We start from the raw sequence: 15,410 nt of genomic DNA, 5'->3' as shown, positions 1-15,410 counted from the left end.
TTTTTTAATGCTGCTCATACAAACCTGCCGCTGCTGGAAGGTTTGGCCGACTGTCCATGGTGGTCATCTTACAGGGGTTCCCCATGATTACAAAGACATATTTGCTTTCTTTCAGACACAGCGCCACACCTGTCCTCAGTTTGTGTGTGGTATTGCAATTTAGTTTCATTGAACCGAACAGAGTAGAGTTGCAATACGACACAAGGTGTGGTGTGGCGTTGTTTGTGGAAGCAGCTGTGTTTTATTAATCCTGAATAACGCCTTTCATGCACAGACTACTAGAGAACAGGCCAGGTAAGAAAAAATGTTCCGGAATCCATGGAGTTGTGTATGGATGGTGACTTCACTTTTTTCTTTTTTTTTTTTTCCAGAAGCCATAGGTCCTTTTTTAAGCACTAAAGCAAATCAACAAATCATCACTGGTGCAAACAAAGAAGACAAGACAGTCGCTTGTTCCAAACCCAAACTTTATTATACTTGCAAAAAAAGACAGAAATTTTTTAATTATTATGTTCCAGTCAACTGTTAATCTTTCCTTAAAGTACACCTGTCAGTAGGAAAACAGTCGTATAAATAAGCAAATTGCTAGATAGGGCTAGTCATCAGGATTCAGGCACACCTAAGGCCAGGTAAGTCCAGAGCATGTCCTCTTTATCACCACCACCACCATATCCACTACCTGTTTGACTTACAGCCATTAGATAAAGAAGACATGGGCTGGACTTTCCTGGGCTCGTGCAGTGTTCTTTACATATCTAGCCATGTGCTTATATACACCCCGTTTTCCTGCTGTGAGGTTCACTTTAATCTTAAAGGGATACTCCTGCGCTTAGACATCTTATCCCCTATCCAAAGGATAGGGGATAAGATGCCTGATCGCGGGGGTCCCGCCGTTGGGGACCCCCGTGATCTTGCATGCAGCACCCAAGTTAAAATCAGTCCCCGAAGCAAGTTCGCTCCGAGTCTGATTACCGGCGACCACAGGGCCGGCAGCGTGTGACGTCATGCCTCCGGCGGAGGCGTGACGTCACACGCCGCCGGCCCTGTGGTCGCCGGTAATCAGACCCGGAGCGAACAGGCTCCGAGGACTGATTTTAACTGGGGTGCTGCATGCAGGATCACGGGGGTCCCGCTGCTGGATAGGGGATAAGATGTCTAAGCGCTGGAGTACCCCTTTAAACTTCAAAATCACTAAAACCTTATAATAAATCTGCATTTGTGTTTCATTTCAGTAAACCAGAACCATCAGATTATTGATTCCTAATGTAGACATGCACTTAGCGAGTCGGCTATAACATCCTTCTTGTCAATCTCATTGCAGTATTTCATAGTCTTATAGCCAGAGCGCATGTCGCTAAATATTGAGAATTATACATAGTAATAACGAAAAGAAAAAAAAAAATAATCACATTAAAGGTACCCTATAGCCAACTCTATTGCATACATATCCGAAATGTAATTCTCACTAACACACATCCTGATGCATAGAATATAATATAATATTTATATGATGCTTTATATCCACAACTCCACTCCAGTATCTTAAGATGTCTCTGTGAAGTAGCGGTTTAGACATCTTGGATATATATATAGTTCATCTATTCGGAGCTATGTGATTCAGGAGGAAATAAGATAACTAATTTGCATTTATAGAAGAAAATCATTTGCATTTTAATTAAAACCTGTGCTAAACATGCGGAGGGGAAAATCATCTATCTGACCATTTATTGATTATTTCTCTATTAGCAAAGCTGTCACCTATTGATAATCTTTACCTAATGAACCGTCGTCTTGGTGTGCCCACCGAATCACACAGGAACATGGCTATGTAACTTATCGGGGATGGTAAACGGGGTTTCAGACGGTTCCTAATTCATTTACTTGACAAATTTTGTTATGGCAGATACAGGAGTAATATCGATAAGAATGGATACAAGGGGCTTTTCAGTATTATGTATAGAAAGCTTTCTCTTTGTATGAGGAACATTAAAGGGGTACTCCGCCCCTAGACATCTCATCCCCTATCCAAAAGGATAGGGGATAAGATGTCTGATCGTGGGGGTCCCACAGCTAGGACCCCCGCAATCTCTGTGCAGCACCTGGCGTTCATTTAGAAAGCTGGGTGTGGGAGGCGGGGTCATGGCGTCACGGGTACGCCCCCTCGTGATGCCACATCACGCCTCCTCAATGCAAATCTATGGGATTCCATAGACTTGCATTGAGGGGGCGTGATGTGACATTTCAAGGGTGCGTCCCTGTGGCACCACGACCCCCGCCGCCCGCTCAAAGCGCTGGGGCCGCAGAATAAATCACACAGAACATAGTTACAAGGAGGTTACATTTGGTCAATGACTACGTTGCAGGTATGCCATCAGAATACGTTTTTAAAGGTATCCAAGAATATACTGGTACCAGAGCCCAACATGTCATGTGAATGGGGTGAGATATGTTTATTTGTGGTAAAGGGGTACTCCAGTGGGAAAATTTTTTTTTTTTAAATGAACTGGTGCCAGAAAGTTAAACAGATTTGTAAATGACTTCTATTAAAAAAATCTTTACCCTTCCAGTACTTTTTAGCAGCTGTATGCTACAGAGGAAATTCTTTTCTTTTTAAATTTCTTTTTTGTCTTGTCCACAGTGCTCTCTGCTGACACCTCTGTCCGTGTCAGGAACTGTCCAGAGTAGCAGAGGTTTGCTATGGGGATTTTCTCCTGCTCTGGACAGTTCCTGATACGGGCATCAGGTGTCAGCAGAGAGCACTGTGGACAAGACAAAAAAGAAACTCAAAAAGAAAAGAATTTCCTCTGTAGCATACAGCTGCTAAAAAGTACTGGAAGGGTAAAGATTTTTTAATAGAAGTCATTTACAAATCTGTTTAACTTTCCGGATCCAGTTAATTAAAAAAAATGTTTTCCACCGGAGTACCCCTTTAAGTAATAGGAAATCATTATACACAACAAGGTGCAATGTGCTGGCTTTATTATGCCACTACCAAATATAGACACTATTTTTTACATAATGGATTACCAGTATGGAATCTCCAAAGGCAGCTCAATATAACCATATATGTAACTGCTGTAAACCATATACAGCTGCTAGACATTGCATATATCTATAACGTAGAAACGGTCTGTTCTGTGTTTTTAATTCAATGGATGTGAAAAATGATAAGAACTGCCTAGTAGTGAAATTCTACTACTGACTTCGTACTAAGTCAGAGCCAGGGATAAATGGAGAGTCGCCTTGTTAAATATGTATAAGTAGTCCATTTTCTCAGCTCCTGTGTCTGCCACTTTCCACTATTGTAAAGCTAGCCTAGGTCAAGCAGCTGTGCATAATGCATGGATCAGGGAAAGCAGCCTGGAAAAATATATCCGGTCATTTGGTCCTAGAGGGATTAAGACGCCCCCATACTGAAGATTCTTTACTCCTGCCACATGGCTCCGTTTTCTCCATTCTCATGGAATTTGTGCAAATGGTCAGCGTATCTAGAAGGAAAAGTAAAGGGTTACTGCAGGATATTTTCTGGTGATACTGTAATAACAGGAAGCTCTCATGTGCATTGGGATTTCGCAAAAAAACAAAACAAAACAAAAAAATAAACTTTTTGTATTATAGACAGTAAAGATGTTTAGGCCCTTATGTAGTCTTATATCGATATTATAAGTGGTGTATAATGCATATTCCTACACATTTGTACATTTGTACTGTTAATGCTATCTTCGGTCACCTTAGTTTTTTTTTTGGTAAAAAAAAGACGTAGCTTTTGTTAACACAGGTAAACATAGTTCTGGATATGAAAAGGTGTCCCCACACAATAGTCTAGATGTAAGGGAGAGAGAATAATGGTCATACAGGGTGCCTGACTGAGAAAAACATTCTTGGAACCACTACTGCAAGTGTCCAGGAGATGGCATCCAAACAGTAGCTGCTGTATGCCCTAGAGGAAGTTATTTTCTTTTTGAAGTTCTTTCCTGCCTGACCACAGTGCTCTCTGCTGACACCTCTGTCCATGTCAGGAACTGTCCAGAGCAGGAGCAAATCCCCATAGCAAACATCTCCTGCTCTGGACAGTTCCTGACATGGACAGAGGTGGCAGCAGAGATTACTGTGGTCAGATGGACCATACAGCAGCTGATAAGTACTGGAAGGATTAAGATTTTTATACAGAAGTAATTTACAAATCTGTTTAACTTTCTGGCACCAGTTGATTTAAAAAAAATTCCCACTGAAGTACTTCATTAAGGGAACGCACACCAATAAAATGCTAAATCACAGCCCCCCTCAGCATGTTTCACCACGCACAGTGGGTTTGTCAATAGACCCCATCCACTGGTCCTGTTGTGTTGTTTTCTGTGTTTAAGTCACTTTTTTTAATGCTGTTCATACAAACCTGCCGCTGCTGGATGGTTTGGCCGACTATGGTGGTCACCTTACAGGGGTTCCCTATGATTACAAAGACATATTTGCTTTCTTTCAGACACAGCGCCACACCTGTCCTCAGTTTGTGTGTGGTATTGCAATTTAGTTTCATTGAACCAAACAGAGAAGAGTTGCAATACGACACAATCAGAGGTCTGGTGTGGGACCACTATAGACATTACTTAGAGCTGAAAGGAGGGGCCAGGGGAACACTCAATGGGCAGAGCTCCAGTCATTTATTATAAAGGGTCAGTCTCCTGCGCATGCGCAAGTGTTGGTCAAGATTATAAAAGATGTTTTGCTGCATGACCAGCATGTCTTAACTCCTTTCCCTGTTCTTTGTATAGGACAGTCAGGAGCTTTGAGCAATCAAGGGACCCTTTAAGACACATTATTGTAGCATTTATTCATATTTATACTAAAGCTTTTAGTTATGCCTCACCATGTATAAGGAAGGTTTCTGTAAGACTGTAACTACTCCTTAAATGCCATCATGCTACACTATTCTCCTTTGATCATCCTGGTTTAATGTTAATATAGTATAAAAAATTGTGGAAAAGCAGAAATATGTAAGAAATATAAATGTTTATTCTCAGTAAAGCTCAGGTTTGAAGCCAACTAACCAAGTTATGTGTTTGGCAATTTTTTATTAGAGTTGTTCACAAAGGAAGTGTATAAATGGTCCATACAAAAATCTCCCTCAAAGGACAAGGGGGCACGGCCTCCGTCTGGAGAAGAAAAGGTTTGGTCTAAAGGAGCGACACGCCTTCTTTATCATGAGAACTGTGAATTTATGGTACCTCGGTATAGTCTACCTCAGGAACTGGTCACAGCAAAAACAGTTGAAAGCTTCCCGTGCCACTTGAGAAACCTTGGCGTTGGTGTGCGGGCTCAGGTATGTCCTTCATACAAGGATATACTTGCTAATGTCTCAATTTTAACATCAGTGTTGAGGGTTAAAGGGGTACTACTACCGTGCTGACAACTTATCCCTTATCTAAAGGATAGGGGATAAGTTGCCTGATTGCCCGGGGTCCCGCCGCTGGGGACCCCTGCAATCTCGCACACAGCACCCCGCTCTCATCAGGCCCCGGAGCGAACATCGCTCCCAGTCTGATGACTGCCAATCACGGGGCCGGAGTATCGTGACGTCATGGCTCCGCCCCATGTGACGTCACGCTCCGCCCCCTCAATGTAAGTCTAAGGCAGTGTGCGAGACAACTGTCTCGCCCCTGCCATAGACTTGCATTGAGGGGGAAGTGTGTGACGTCACACGGGGCGGAGCTGTGACATCATGAACACCGGCCTCGTCATCAGACCCGGAGCGGATGTTCGCTTCGGGGCCTGATGAGAGCTGGGTGCTGCGTGAGATATCATGGGGGTCCCCAGCGGCGGGACCCTGCATGATCAGGCAACTTATCCCCTATCCTTTAGATAGGGGATAAGTTGTCAGCACGGTAGTACCCCTTTAACCAATGTCATTGTTTACATCTACCACAGTAGTACACCTAAATTCTTGTATTATAGCTTTAAAACAGGGTTAGATACATTCCTAGAACAAAATAACATTAATGCTTATGCAGAAATCTAATCACATCCCTTCCCCTTCATCCACCTAGACCCCTTCCCTTCAATTCCTTGGTTGAACTTGATGGACATATGTCTTTTTTCAACCATACTATGTAAAGTAGTTGTGAAATTCTTTTTCTTAAAAACAGTTCTAGGAAATATGCTGCTGCCTCTATGGAAAACTGCATTAGGACTGTATTAAACCAGTGTGAACTGGTCATCCCTTTCTTCACCGTTCTAAGTCATTGGGGACATCCCAGGTGGCTTCTACTGGCATTGATTGATAAATGTCCCCTATACTCAAACAGGGAATGATCTATCATTCAAGGCCGGTGGGGCAGGGAGAGGCCGCAAAGGACCTTTTTTTTTTTTTTTAACGTTCTGTGTGTGCACATAGCCTAATAATGTTATTAACCGAAATGCTATTAACCGAAAGGGATTTCAATGGCAGGATGAATTCAGGCTGCTCTCAGGTGAAAGGAGACAGTTTCCCACAATAGAATAATATTAGGGAATTGCTGATTAAACCTTATTTAGAATAGTAGGATTCGCAAAGTTGTGTATTGTCTAAACACATCAATATCACATTCACCAACACTTTTTAACAGGCACCATCATCAGAATACCGCATTAAATCCAAACCTTAAAGGGGTACTCCACCCCTAGACATCTTACCCCCTATCCAAAGGATAGGGGATGAGATGTCTGATTGCAGGGGTCCCGCCACTGGGGACTCCTGCAATCTCGGCTGCAACACCCTAGGACATCTGGTGCACGGAGCAAACTTCGCTCCATGCCGGGTGACTGGCGATGCGGGGCGGAGGCTCGTGACGTCATGGCCACGCCCCACGTGTGATGTCACGACCACGCCCCCTCAATGCAAGTCTATGGGAAGGGGCATGACAGCTGATACTCCCCCTCCCATAGACTTGCATTGAGGGGGCTTGGCCATGACGTCACAAGTGGGACATGGCCTTGACATCACGAGCCTCCGGCGCTGCACCTGATGCTCTAAACGAATGCCGGGTTAGCACGGAGATCACGGGGGTCCCCAGCAGCGGGCCCCCCGTGCTCAGTCAACTTATCCCCTATCCTTTAGATAGGGGATAAGATGTCTAGGGGCAGAGTACCCCTTTAAGGTGTGCGTCACTGGTGATTCAGCAGAGAAATGAACAGTACATTGAGAAATGTTTTGGTTTTCTGGCATGGACTTTAGCATGGTGAACTGTAAAGCCCAAGTTACACCATGCTCTGCATGATGGGGATCCCGGAGAAAGATGAAGCAGCCCAGTACACATAGGCTAAAATGCGGTGGATGAATCATGCGTGTTATTGTTCATGCAAAAATTCTACCAGTAACATGCCAGACTAAACTGGTAGATCAGGGTCATGAAAATAAAAAAATCACAGTTATCTTGCGCAAAGTGTCAAATTATTCGGCCCATCATATCATATACTTCTGTATTCGGCCAGCCGCAGCTGAAAAGATCCAACTTGATTTTAGAAGAGATTTATTAAAACAGTTGCCCATAGCAACCAATCAGATCGCTTGTTTCATTTGTCAGAGACCTTTTGAAAAATGAAAGAAGCGAGCTGATTGGTTGCTATAGGCAACTGGTCAACCTTATCTCAGCACAGGTTTTGAAAAATGTCCCCCGATGTATATTATTTTTGACAGACAATGGTCCACTGTTAGACATCACGACTGTGTGTAATTTTCCAACAATGGACGGTCAACCAGACAATTCATCTGACTTTAATCTCATGTAAATAGACAGTTTTAGAAAGTCCTCTGTTTGCCGAATGGCTTTTACCATGATGTCTGGCAAGGCGTATTGTAAATGTCAGACTACAGTGCTATAAATTACCTATATTCTGCTGAGAATCGGACAGCCTAAAAACTACTTGTAAGCGGATCCTTTCCTGTAATAACATTATAATGTAATTCTCTAATGTCTAAAATGGCTCCAAATACGGACTTGACTCTAAGAATCTATCTGCCCATCCATTTCCTGCACTGTCCACAGTCACTGAGATAGGAAACGATAGTCCTTAGTCCCAGAGTACTTGGCTGATATCACTGAGCCATAAAGCTTCTGAATCGTCTCACTACATTGGCCTGTATAGGGTTTCAGTGTAATGTAAATTTAGAAGAGAATAAGTAAGGTATAATGGTCTGATAATGCCTTAGGTTAATGGTGCGAGCTAGAAATGGAGACACGGGCCTCTGCTCTACATGTTAAAAAAAACAAAAAAAAAAAACAACAACAACAAAAAAAACAACCCCCCACCCTAACACGGCATCAGTAGTCAAAGTCAGAGGGAATTGTTTACAAGCCTCCTTTTTTAGGATCTATAGATAACTCCAATGGGAAATGTAAGGAAGTAAGTAGCCTCAGTAACACTTGTAACCTGATAACATGAGTACCTTGTCTAATAGGAAATCCTTTACTGCCTTACTGAGGTTCCAGCATTTACTATTTAGGCTTTCCAATCGAAGTGTATGGGACACTGATGTATGGTGTCCATGAACCCTGGCCTTGGTACTGTGCCTTGGTTTCAGGTTGACCCACATTTAAAGGGGTATTCCAACTGGCTCCAGAAAGTTAAACAGATTTGTAAATTAATTCTATTAAAAAATCTTAATCCTGCCAGTACTTATCAGCTGCTGAAGTTAAGTTGTTCTTTTCTCTCTGACAACAGTGCTCCCTGCTGACACCTCTGTCTGTCTCAGGAACTGTCCAGAGTAGCAGCAAATCCCCATAGCAAAACCTCTCCTGCTCTGGACAGTTACTGTAGACAGACAGAGGTGTCAGCAGAGAGCACTGTTTTCAGACAGAAAAGAACAACTCAACTTCAGCAGCTGATAAGTACTGGTAAGATTTTTTTAATAGAAGTAATTTACAAATCTGTTTAACGTTCTGGAGCCAGTTAATATGAAATTTTTTTTTTTTTTTTATGGAATACCCCTTTAACCATTTATCCTCCTACTCTGTGGCATGTCCTCATCCGCGACTTTAAATGATGAGAGCTAATGATACTAACAGGCTCCAATGGTCAGTGATGATTCCGCACACATCTAACCGTATCCATGGGGATAGTGTGTGATGTATTAAAGGTGCTATGGAAATGTAAATTCCTTATACATTTCTTGGGCATGATTCAAGCTGTCACAAACTATCCGGGTAACCATGTTCGTTTGTTCCTATTATGTAAGATTGTGAAAAAAATGTGTTGAAGAAATAGAAAAAGAGAATATAGGAAACAATGTAATGGCATTCTATAGTATCAGTGTTTTTCAAACAGTGTGTCTCCAGCTGTTGCAAAACTACAACTCCCGGCATGCTGGGAGTTTCAAACAGTGTGTCTCAAGCTGTTGCAAAACTACAACTCCCGGCATGCTGGGAGCTTGTAGTTTTGCAACAGCTGCAGACACTCTGTTTGGAAAACACTGTATTAGATAATAATAGGACAAAAACACCATAATGCCGATATTCCTATATAACATCTTAAAGTTTTTAAGGTACACTTACTTCTTTGCGCAGTAAGCAGCACAATCTCTTCCCACACTTTCACTCCAAGCGGTTTTATACAGGACCTATAAAATAATGTATATCTGTATTTAACATTGGAACAAAGCAACTCTATGAATTTAAAGGGGATTTCTCATTACAGACACTGATGACATATGAATAGGTGATGGCATAGTCCTTGTCCTTCACAATGTCTGGAGCTAACAGTGCCCATACACTATAATTGGCAGAACCTGCGTCCTTAGGCATATTTAGCCAGCTGTCTAAGGTGTACGGTGGCCTCCTGACTCTCCGTGGACACATCATGTCAGTAATGAGGCAGCCATGTTGGATTTTCACCACTGACTCTACTGTTGTGGGAGGTATAAGCCAGCGCCAAAGCTGTCTGGCAGCAGCTCACCCCTCCCCATAAAGGGCACACAAATGCACAGCTGAAGGTCAAAGATGATAACTGTCGGCCGAACGAACCAAGAACATAGTGAAGCCTGGAGTTCTGTTTTACCCCCTTTCTGCCCTGTACCTTAATATTATTTCACATAAAAAATATGGACAAAAGCGTTGTGCCTATGGTATGACCTGCGGATGAGAGTTGTATCATACAGCTGACACCCTGCCCTAATGACCTTAGTTATCAAACTATGATCCTGGCTGTTTAAAGGAGAACTCCAGCGAAAGTAAACTTTTCCCCTATCTACAGGATAGGGGATAAGTAGCTGATCGCAGGGGTCCGACCGTTTAGACCCCCACAATCTCCGGGCCAGGACCAGCTCTCTTAGTGAGGAGCGTGTGGTCTTCTGGAAGATGGCAGGTCCTCCATCCATTTCTATGAGAGCACTGATGATGCCCAAGAGCTGTACTCAGGTCTTTTCAGCGATCCCATAGAAATGAATGGAGCATGTGCTGCCGGCAGCACATGCTCCTCACTGAGTGCCAGGTTCCAGCATTCAGACCCCCCCCCCCCCCCCCCCACCCGTGATCAGCTACTTATCCCCTATCCTGTGGAAAGGGGATAAGTTTATGTTTGCCAGATTTCTCCTGTAACCCCATTGGATGCTACAGTCAATGCTGACCACAGCATCTAAATGGTAAGACAGGGATGGGCCTTCCTCTGTTACCCATGGGTGTTCCTGAAACATCGTAATGGAGTGCTGATAGGTTACTAGGGCATTCAGGAGCTTATGATCTGAAGGTTTGCTTAGTACAAAAACCTATTAGAAAAGGGATAATGAGTTAATTAAGTTTTAAAAAAAACACAAAAAGAACAAACAAAGTTTTCTATTATTGAAACAAACATCTGGCATATCAAATAAACACATTATTCATTCCTCACATTGTTTTTTTTTTAAAACAAAGTTTAAAAAATGAATGAAACTATGCACCCAACAAGGGAACCAATAACTTGCTACGCAATACAATACAGCTGTGTTTAATGAAAAGTAAAAATAAGTGACTCTGAGCTGCTGTGTAACCCCTCCCCCTCCATGCTGCTATCTCTACACTAAGAAAGCAGAAAGTCCATCTGATGGGCTTATATTTTACTCAGTATCAGCTAAATAGGAGGACATTTTAATGAAGACTATTCAGAATGTTGATTCACTTTGAATTTAGGAAACAAATCAACAATAAAAATATCAGCGCAAAAGTGTCCATAGCCTGTAAGTACCAAAATAGGTGCTTGTCTAGCAAAAAGTGTTTTTTTATTTTTATTTATATGTTCAGGCTGCCTGATTAAACAAAAAAAAAACTGGACTTACTTCCCTTGCTCACCCGCAGTCTCCATTATTTTCCCATCCAGTGTCTTCCGCGGTGTTCTCCCTAAAGCTGTGGTCAAGGTGTCATATTGCTTCTGAGCCACAATAGGGACAGCACGGCAGCCAGTGATAGGCCAGAGAGTGGCAAAGTCTTATGTCAACAATGAGATCAGAGAGTGGCAATGTCTTGCGTCAACAATGAGACCAGTGAGTGGCACTGTCTTGCGTCAACAATGAGACCAGAGAGTGGCAATGTCTTGAATCAACAATGAGACCAGAGAGTGGCAATGTCTTGCGTCAACAATGAGATCAGAGAGTGGCAATGTCTTGTGTCAACAATGAGACCAGAGAGTGGCAATGTCTTGCGTCAACAATGAGACCAGAGAGTGGCAATGTCTTGTGTCAACAATGAGACCAGAGAGTGGCAATGTCTTGTGTCAACAATGAGACCAGAGAGTGGCAATGTCTTGTGTCAACAATGAGACCAGAGAGTGGCAATGTCTTGCATCAACAATGAGACCAGAAAGTGGCAATGTCTTGTGTTAACAATGAGAACAGAGAGTGGCAATGTCTTGTGTCAACAATGAGACCAGAGAGTGGCAAAGTCTTATGTCAACAATGAGATCAGAGAGTGGCAATGTCTTGCGTCAACAATGAGACCAGAGAGTGGCAATGTCTTGCATCAACAATGAGACCAGAGAGTGGCAATGTCTTGCATCAACAATGAGACCAGAAAGTGGCAATGTCTTGCGTCAACAATGAGACCAGAGAGTGGCAATGTCTTGCATCAACAATGAGACCAGAAAGTGGCAATGTCTTGTGTCAACAATGAGACCAGAGAGTGGCAATGTCTTGTGTCAACAATGAGACCAGAGAGTGGCAATGTCTTGCGTCAACAATGAGACCAGAGAGTGGCAATGTCTTGCATCAACAATGAGACCAGAAAGTGGCAATGTCTTGCGTCAACAATGAGACCAGAAAGTGGCAATGTCTTGCGTCAACAATGAGACCAGAGAGTGGCAATGTCTTGTGTCAACAATGAGACCAGAGAGTGGCAATGTCTTGTGTCAACAATGAGACCAGAGAGTGGCAATGTCTTGCATCAACAATGAGACCAGAAAGTGGCAATGTCTTGTGTTAACAATGAGACCAGAGAGTGGCAATGTCTTGTGTCAACAATGAGACCAGAGAGTGGCAATGTCTTGCATCAACAATGAGACCAGAAAGTGGCAATGTCTTGTGTTAACAATGAGACCAGAGAGTGGCAATGTCTTGTGTCAACAATGAGACCAGAGAGTGGCAATGTCTTGTGTCAACAATGAGACCAGAGAGTGGCAATGTCTTGCATCAACAATGAGACCAGAAAGTGGCAATGTCTTGTGTTAACAATGAGACCAGAGAGTGGCAATGTCTTGCGTCAACAATGAGACCAGAAAGTGGCAATGTCTTGTGTTAACTATGAGACCAGAAAGTGTCAATGTCTTGCGTCAACAATGAGACCAGAGAGTGGCAATGTCTTGTGTCAACAATGAGACCAGAGAGTGGCAATGTCTTGCGTCAACAATGAGACCAGAGAGTGCCAATGTCTTGTGTCAACAATGTCTTGTTGCGTTGAGCAACAATGTGGCACACCGACCCAGCACCTTGGAGCCTGGGTGCTGGGGTCGGTGTGCCACATTGTTGTTCAGACAATCACTTTCCACAGTGGGCTCCCCCTCAGTCAGTGACTGGCAGAGCGGGAATGTAAGGAATTGGCCAGGAAGTGCCGAGTGGCAGATACTGGGCGCTACCATAATAGAGGCTGCGGAGATGCGAGGAGTATGTTTTCTGCTGTTCCTGGTTCACACAGAATGAAACAGCCGACATTCCCTGTTAGGTATTATGGGATTTCAATATTTAGTGTTATTTTATATGGCTACCATTTTTTTTTATTTATTACCCTAAGAAGAATTTGAGAATGTGTTCTGTTACTTACCAAGAATACTAGACAATGCAGGAACAAGGTATAGAAAAATGCGATTGTGCGGGCCATCTTATTGGAAAGAATGAGCCGTCCCTATGCAAAGAAATAAATAAATATATTATTACTCCATAGTTTAATACACATGTATGGATTTTGGCTGATGGAAGTAAAATATAGCATAAGCTTCTGCGGTTATTGTCCATCTAATAGAGTGTTCTCTGACTAATACAGTGAGATATTTGTGGCTTGTAGAATCCACATAATAGTTGGTGTAAACCTGTTGAAAATTGTAGGTTATCTGACCAGCAAATGTTTTTTTATACAATAACATTATTATTATACTATTAAATTTATATTATTATAGTATAAATATTATTATTATATTATAAATTACCGGTAATATTTTATATATAAACATATCTCACATGTTTTTATATATTTAAAATGTCCTTTTAAAGTGTATTCACACATACAGTATCCTACGCATATTTGACGCACAGGAATTTCTGCAGCTTCAAATATGCTCCCGATACCGTACATGTGAAATCATTCCTAATCAATTTTTTTTCCTCCATGAAATAACATAAGTGCTTAAATTGGATTCCTGTCAATGCTGTACACTTAATTTACACGTGAAGACCTTATAATTTGCTGTTTTAATTGCTGTATGTTATGATGTAGCTAACAAATTCTGTTGCACTGCGCCAATTTGTGCAAAGTTAATGGTTGGCGTGCCCCACATATCCCCCCCCCCAGTATTTCTTCTGCAGATTTCAGTTGTGTGTGGCCTTACCCAGAGGGGATCATGGTATAGTTAGGAAAAGGCTGCAGCATTTATTAAAGGGGTATTCCAGGAAAATAAAAAAAAAAATTTATATCAACTGGCTCCAGAAAGTTAAACAGATTTGTAAATTACTTCTATTAAAAAATCTTAATCCTTCCACTAATTATCAGCTATTGAAGTTGAGTTGTTCTTTTCTGTCTGGCAACAGTGATCTCTGCTGACATCTATGCTTGTCTCGGGAACTGCACAGAGTAGAAGAGGTTTGCTATGGGGATTTGCTTCTACTCTGGACAGTTCCCGAGACAGGTGACATCAGAGAGCAATTAGACAGAAAAGAGCAACTCAACTTTAGCAGCTCATAAGTACTGAAATGATGAAGGTTTTTTAATAGAAGTAATTTACAAATCTGTTTAACTTTCTGGAGCCAGTTGATATATATAAAAACATTTTTTCCTGGATAACCCCTTTAAAGTCTCACAAGTTTAAGCATGATTATATTCCAGACTTCATTTTCTTCATCAGTAGACTGGCATAGAACATGGTTCATCTTTTAATGGATGTCAGGCAAATAGATCATACAGAATTTAAAACAGCAAATCTATAAATTGTATATATTATGCAGCATTATGGAGTAGTTTTTACAATAAAAATTGTTTTACGGTTTTATCAAATAAATCTTATCCACTGTACAATGAAAAATTATACTTTTTATTATCATAATGTGCATACTTATTACATAATGTGCACATAGCCCTAGATTACATTTGGTCCATTATAGCCAATGGCTTCTGGAAATACTTCACGATATAGGTCACCAAACCATCTTGGCAGGTTGCAGGCGTATTACCTGCGACATGTGGAGAAATCATGATGGGAATGGGGCCAAAAAATGTCTATTGCTGGGTTAAGAAGTAAACTATAGTTTTGGATACATTTAGCCCTCACCAGCCAGTGTTCTAATGTAAAAAGAATACATTGTAATGCGATAAATGGTCATCTGATCAATTTGCTATTGTAGACTTTTAAAGAAGCACTGTCATTATGAAAAACTTTTTATATTTTGTAGTACTACTGATTTGTAGTACTACTGAAAATAGCCGCCACTAGGGTTCATCTATCTTTATGCAGACAGTCTATTCTGTATTTCGCAGCATACTGGGTACCGGCCATAAAGTGTGTTGGTATCAGTATAGGATATTGCACCACTGCAGCCTTCAGCTGTTCCTAAACTACAACTACCATGATGGAAGTTGTAGTTTTACAACAGCTGGGGGTACAATCTTTGTAAAACTCTGTTTTAGAGCTGTGTATTCTCCAGATGTGTGCCTCCAGCTCTTGCAAAACTACAGACATAGAATGTGTGGGCATGCTGGGAGTTGTAGTTTTGC

The 15,410-nt window shown here is 41.8% G+C and overlaps 1 protein-coding gene across 1 annotated transcript in view; it reads right to left on the bottom strand.

Moving 5' to 3' along the window:
* Positions 1–1,070: 1,070 nt before the first annotated feature.
* CUX1 (cut like homeobox 1) overlaps positions 1,071–15,410 on the bottom strand; it is a 421,420-nt gene continuing 407,080 nt past the window's right edge. Inside the window, exons 21-23 of the mRNA XM_056558501.1 lie at positions 13,251–13,331; positions 9,525–9,589; positions 1,071–3,488 (exon numbers count right to left, since the gene is read on the bottom strand). Of these exons, the coding sequence (XP_056414476.1) occupies positions 3,425–3,488; positions 9,525–9,589; positions 13,251–13,331 (210 nt within the window). The 3' untranslated portion in view covers positions 1,071–3,424. The remainder of the gene's footprint in view (positions 3,489–9,524; positions 9,590–13,250; positions 13,332–15,410) is intronic.

The sequence above is a fragment of the Hyla sarda genome, chromosome 2 (genome assembly GCF_029499605.1).
Source record: "Hyla sarda isolate aHylSar1 chromosome 2, aHylSar1.hap1, whole genome shotgun sequence".
Lineage (NCBI taxonomy): Eukaryota > Metazoa > Chordata > Amphibia > Anura > Hylidae > Hyla > Hyla sarda.
Note: the sequence above shows the minus strand (reverse complement) of the source record. Positions and strands in the feature narration are given on the sequence as shown.